Below are 6,368 nucleotides of genomic sequence, written 5' to 3'. Positions count from 1 at the left end.
ATCTGTTGTACTGTGATCTATTGCAGAGAGCACTTCCCAGGACTTAGATGTCCGAGGTTGGCTGTAATACGAGGACTCAGTTGCATCCAACAGCCTGAGCTTCCAAGAGAGACAATACCGACTCTGCTTTTTCAGCAATGAGCAGTTTCCCCCAGATTCACTATTCAGCTGCTCTGCTAGCTCGCATTCCCTCAGCCACTGCACTACTCAGCATCCACCACCCGTCAGCTGCCTGAGCGTTTCGTGTTTGACCTTCCACACCCCCTCAACAAGATGCTGCGTCCCAGAGCTCCAACGAGAGGGACGCAACACCTGCTGTGCTCCACAAGGCGACAGCTCTGCTCTAGTCACCAAGCTGATTCAACAATCGTTATATACCCGTTTGCAGCAGAGAGTCCAGGAAAAGCGCGAAGGGGAAGAAAAAACAGGGACCAAAGCAATTTATAGCAGGCTATGCACGCCTCCAGCTGAAACTGCTTCCTTCCCCACTTGCTCATTCGCACTCCTGTTGTACAGCTAAAATGCTGCCACACTCCCTCTTCCTCACCGCACCAAGACTCCGAGATGGCAGCAAAATTCCACTCCACGACCAAAACCACATGCACAACACGGAGAAGAAATCCCATTTCCCTTCCATGCTCCCCCTTCCCTACTGCCAGGCTGAAGGGGGTGGGAAGTGGGGGATGGGAGGTTTTGTGGCAAAGAGGAAGTCAGCCAGCCCCAAGACTCCTGCACATGTAAAAACAGGTGACCCCAGAGGAATGTAGTCAATTGGGGAGCACTAGGGTACGTTCAACTCTGTGCCATCATTGCTGTAGCTCATGTTGCCCCCTCCCCCACCCTACCCCCGTGGTCCTTTGAAGAAAGGAATTAAGTCAAAAACGGATATTTATTGTCGTAAGTCTCTGAAATATCTTCTTTTCCCCTCACTGCTGCCACTGGCTCCAGAATCTCAGGTTCCGCAGCAGCCTCGTTCCATAGGTCTCTCACTGCCGGCTGTTGTTCTCTGCAGGTTGGCTGGGGGTCCTGGCCTCAGCATGGGAGGACGTCCCTTCAAACCGCTGAGAGGCGATGGCTGCCTGGTGGGACATGCTCTTCCTCACGATGTCTCCTTTTCGCCATAGCACCACCTCCTATGGAGCAGAGATAGCAAAACCTGTTAGGATTGTGGTAGCAATGGTGGCTGTACCCAGGAGCTCCTCAGACTTGGATCCAAAGTGACGGAGCAGTAACTTGCATCTGCCCCCAGTAAAGGGCATGTCATGTGCTGGCATATTCCACTCATGACCTTTCAAGCTGTGAAAAACTATTACAGTTCCTAGGAAGGATCCCTCCCAATGCAGTGGATGGTCAGATGGCAAAACTCCATGCAGAATAGGCCAGGCATATGAGGAGCAACCACTAGATGCTAGCTGTGTCCTAATATACAAGGCAGCACCACCACAGTTAAGGAGAAGGACAGCAGCACATGGCACAGAGCAAAGAATCAGTAAGAAGAACCAAGGGAGCTGCCTGTAGTAGGTAGCGCCCCCCATTAAGACCATTCCTTTAACTGGACACAAACATCTATCTGATCTAGTGTTTTCTAATGCATTCTCCACGCCCACCCTAGGCAGGACAGCTCTAGTGAGTACCACATGGGGCGCTGCCCAAAACTGACCTGTTGTGAGTTTTAAAGAACCTTTCTAGATACTGTGTTAAAAATCAGATGCAATCCTGCACCATGATGCAGCATCACTTCTGCCTTCTCACCTGCTGTTTGAAGTAGCGCCTTTCCTCTTCATCTATCAGCACCAGGTTGAGGTAATAACGCACCGAGAACTTCTTATTGATGTCCCTCATAGTTGGTGTCAGCTCGTAGCCCGCCAAGAAGAGTCTGATTGGAATGGACTCCCCTGCAGAGGACACCAGCACAATGAGATCAAACCAGAACTCACTAACTCTTGCAAGCCTTTCCCTCCCATTCTTCCAAAGTGTACTGCTGCTGATACAGGCCAAATGGCTTCATTCCCAGTGTAGTGGTTTATGTGCTTAGACCTTAGTAACATTATACCCCCTCCTTAACTGTAAGCCCAGGGACCCATCACCTACAACATTACAGCAGCAGGAAAGAGAGAATGGGATGATGCTTGCTATAGCAAGAGATGTGGCAACTCTGGAATAGAGTTACAAATACACTACAAATTAATACCATCAGCAAGGGCTTGGCACAGGGGACTTGTGGCAACAGGACACCACCTCTCAGCTTCACTTAGACTAGATTTGTGTCAGTAATGCCTCCAAGTCTATTCCTCTGCCAATCTGCAAAGAGACCATCAGTCCCAGCCTCTCTGTACCTTGATATCTCACATGTTGCAGAAGATTCATGTTTCTGGTATTTGACAAAGGTGCCTAAGATTCACGAATGTAACAGAAGGCATATTACTATATACAAAAATGGGAATTCAGCTGAAGATGCTATGGGATTCCTATTCAGTCCCACATTCCCAGTACTTGAGCAGCTCTGCTCCCCCAAAATTATAGAACAGAAACAAAAAAGAAACCCTCCCAACCTCTCACAGGGGCTCCATCCATGATCTCATATTTAGCTATTGTGTCATTCTCATGGTACACGTTTGGTCCAGTCCCTGTTGTCTCTCTCTTGATGATATCGATCTCCATGTGTTTGATCTTGATCCGCACCAGCAGGAAGTAGATTTTTCCTACGATCACATCTTTCAAATGGTACCTGGAAGGGACAAGAAAGAGCACCACGGTCCATCTCACACCTGACATAGCGCAGGGCACAGGCTGAAGAGCCAAGATGTGGTCAGACACTTCCATATATCTACACCATCACATCTCCACTCTAAACTTCACGGGGATCCCAAGCACCCAAATGGGGCTGCTTTAACTAACCAGGCTTTCATCCTCCAGTTCTCTTGGGAAACTGGCAAGTATGCATGGGATCATCAGAAAAAACAAGATGACAAGTTTTGGCTGGATATCCAGAACTTGGCGACAATGAAATTCAAGTCTTCTATATCAGCTATTTAGGTCATTTGCTACTAGCATGATTGATACCTTGCAGGAGAACCCCCAAGAACTGCCTGGGAGGGATGCAAAAATGTAGGTCAAGACAGTTAATTCTAACTTTTCTACCAAGTTAACAATGACAGTCCCATGTTTTATGGTATCATCTAGCAAACAGCAGAAGCTGTGTCTTGGGGGTACCTGAGAATGCTGCCTTGCTCAGAACAACAGGAAGACTATGCCAGAGTAAAATAAACTGATGCATCAAATCTGCAACCCACATTCAGTATGTAGGGACAGATGGACCCATCTGCACTTCAAGGCCACGGTAGGTGGGCTGAGATTTGCAGCACATGGGAGGCTAGGAGGAATGACAGGTTCCCCTGACATAACATCTGCAGACCTCACTGAATTAGCAAGCAGGTTGCACAGTGCCCCGCTTTCCAGAGAGCTCTAATCAACAGGCATCCTCTGGACACTTACTTGGATTTGTTGTACTCAAACTCGATGTGCAGGCAATCCTCAATCCCCACCTCCATCTTGATAGAGGAATTGAGTTCTGGGTAAGTGCTGAGCGTGTGCACAACGATATCCATCTCCTTCACCACATCATTTAGCCTGCGGCTGACAGTAGCTCGGAGGAAATACCTGCAAGGAAACCCCTCACCTGTTAGAGCATGCACAGATGGCAGCAGATGCAGAAGCTCTGGAAGGAAGCATTAGGATAAGAAAGAGGAGATGGGGTGATATTTAAAAGCCAATCCCCCATGGTTTAGGGAGAGGTAAAAATCCTTCCTCATCCACCTGACCTATTGTACAATGCTGTACACAGGCCAATTACACTTAGACCTCATCACTGTAAGGCTGAGCAGCTGCCAAGTTACCTCCCCAAAGCATGAGATTTAATCACATTCCTTTCCGCCTACATCGCTGTGGTACTGAGCATGACGTTATCCAGCCTTTGCATCTGACTCAACAACTATTTTGCATTTACAAGGTATCTTTAAAATCTGCGTCTGAACTAGAATTTGTAATGTGTGAACCGCAAAGCATCAGCAAGGCATGTGTGTACATCTAGGGCATGCTTAAAATAAGTAGGCCTGATTACAGGACAGTTGAAACGTACTTAGCCAGCCCTGTCAGGAGACTGAAGTAGCAACATAATATTCATTTTATTGCCAAATAAATTTTTGAGAGCCACGAGAAATTAGGGGTTCTCTTGCCATTTAAACTATAACAGACCTGAATAACACAATGCCTCATTCAGCTCCGGACACACAACAGAGGGACCGTGACAAGCCATGTTTTGCCACTGAGCTCAATGCACAGCCTCAAGAATTGCACAACTGCTCAGAAAGCTGTCCCAGGAGGGAGATGAGGTTCCATTATCTTTGCCTTAAGTGCTCATAATTTAGCATTCATCCCTGGCCAAATATCAGGCGTGAGCAAAGTGAGCTTTCTGCCAGGACCAGCCCTGGCTACAGTGTGCCTGGAAAAAATCAAGTCACTGAAAGGAAAGGAGGTACAGCCAAATTATGGAAAGCAAGAAAGAAGAAGGATGAACAGGGCTTCCCCTGTCATGTATTTGGCCTTTGAAGGAGACAACAGATATTCCTATGCAATATTTAACTTTTCACTATGCCCCTGCCCACACAGGCTTTAACAACCCAAGACACAAGACTATACAGTGATTCCCAAACAGAGAGCAACCCTCTTTCTTGGATCTGTAGAGCATAGTTTAACAACCTTTGCAGCAGGCCATTGGTCACTGTGGTTCCCTTGCTTTACTTGTGACAGGTTAGGGTGTTGGGTCTTTGGTTATGTGTTGGGCTTGCCTGTTGTTTTGCTAAGAGATTACACAATGGATCTGCATAGGATGGTACGGGTAGGGATGATCCTGCTTCATGCAGGAGGCTGGACTAGATGACCTACAGAGGTTCCTTCTAGCCCTACTTTTCTGATTTTACAACTGTATGATGGGCTAAAGCTACTCATGTAAATGGCAGCAATTCAGTTTAAAAGAGGCAGGTCAGGGAAGCACTGCATAACCCTGTGCTTATTATTTACTAAGTATCAATTGAAGTAAAATTGCAGAACAGCCCTCAGAAACAGCCCTCTCACTACTTTTCCAGTCATCATGCAGCATTAATTGGAATAAGCTGCCTCTTGCAGCTGGATATAGCATTTTACCAATACTTCCTTTAACTGCCTTCCTGCTGGGAAGCAGGCTGAGATATTGGGAAGCCTACTTCCTGCAGAAACTTATGGGAAGTCTGGCTAGCAGAGTTATGGTGAACTTCTGCAGGTAACAGAAAATTGTTAGTTTAAGAGCAGCTGCACTGCTTAAATTAGGCCCTCACACCCTCCAACACATCTGTATCTCCAAAAAGGATAATGCAGATGACCCCTTTTATTTCCCCCCCTCTGATTTCCCACAGCGTGTAACGTGAGACTGATATCCCATGCTCAAAGTCTACCTAATCACACTATCAGAGCAGCCAGCTCTTTACAGGAATTTCAGCTGCCCCTTGCATATTTAAGCCAGACTGTAGTTCTGTTTGTGCTTAACCATTTGACCCTCAGTCTGAGTCCCCAGACGCTCGTACTGCTAAAGTTAACTACTAGCCCCTGTACTTTTGATTAGGGTAAGTACAGTGCCAAGGCTCAAGCTGCAAGTCATGATAGTCTGACACTGCTTGAAAACTAAAGCACAGCAAAAACAAATGGGACAGAGAAATACAACAGGGGTAGGAGACTCACCGTAACTTCACATTCTGCCCAGTGTAAGACTCGTAAGGCTTTTCCACATGTGTGAATTCAAAGTCAAATGTCTGTGACTGAGTGAACTCGCCAGGACGGGCCAGGTCTTTCACCAGAGACACAAATTCATGGTGGTTCCCTCGGTCATAGTAGAGCTCTAGGAAGAAAAGATGATGGGTTAAGCAGTGCTGCTCAATGCCACATGAGAGGGTCAGCTGCAAGGATGGAACCACAGGGAAAACTCATGGTTGAAAGGAAACTCTCTGCTGCCAAGTGTCTCCCCCCAAGCTAGCCCTCACCACTGTTGTAGGAGAAGGTCTCTCAGGAAATCTTGCCCTTTCCATACAAAGGGTCACACTTCATCTTTCCATCTGGGCCAGACACCATAAGACAAACAAAAGTCTGAGGTAGTGCCACAATAATAGGCTGCCAGGGGAGGTCACTGGCCCAAGCTGACTTTGACAGCCAGGAAAAATGAGGACCTAACTGAGTTGTACGTGCCCTTTGGTTCCACAGGTTTCTGCATCTTGTTTTCCTCCTAGTGCCGATGACGCCAAGATGTGGGGAGAGGTAGGCATGCTCAAAGGGAGAGAGAG

General features: G+C 47.2%; 1 protein-coding gene across 1 annotated transcript; it reads right to left on the bottom strand.

Moving 5' to 3' along the window:
- Positions 1 to 986: 986 nt before the first annotated feature.
- VPS26B (VPS26, retromer complex component B) lies at positions 987 to 6,298 on the bottom strand. The gene is made up of 6 exons (XM_019508427.1): positions 6,220 to 6,298; positions 5,773 to 5,929; positions 3,496 to 3,660; positions 2,553 to 2,728; positions 1,753 to 1,895; positions 987 to 1,133 (listed from the first exon to the last, which is right to left on the bottom strand). The coding sequence occupies exons 1-6, from the start codon at positions 6,296 to 6,298 to the stop codon at positions 987 to 989; spliced, it is 867 nt and encodes a 288-aa protein (XP_019363972.1).
- Positions 6,299 to 6,368: the final 70 nt, after the last annotated feature.

The sequence above is a fragment of the Gavialis gangeticus genome, unplaced genomic scaffold (genome assembly GCF_001723915.1).
Source record: "Gavialis gangeticus isolate Ggan-Ray unplaced genomic scaffold, GavGan_comp1, whole genome shotgun sequence".
Lineage (NCBI taxonomy): Eukaryota > Metazoa > Chordata > Crocodylia > Gavialidae > Gavialis > Gavialis gangeticus.
Note: the sequence above shows the minus strand (reverse complement) of the source record. Positions and strands in the feature narration are given on the sequence as shown.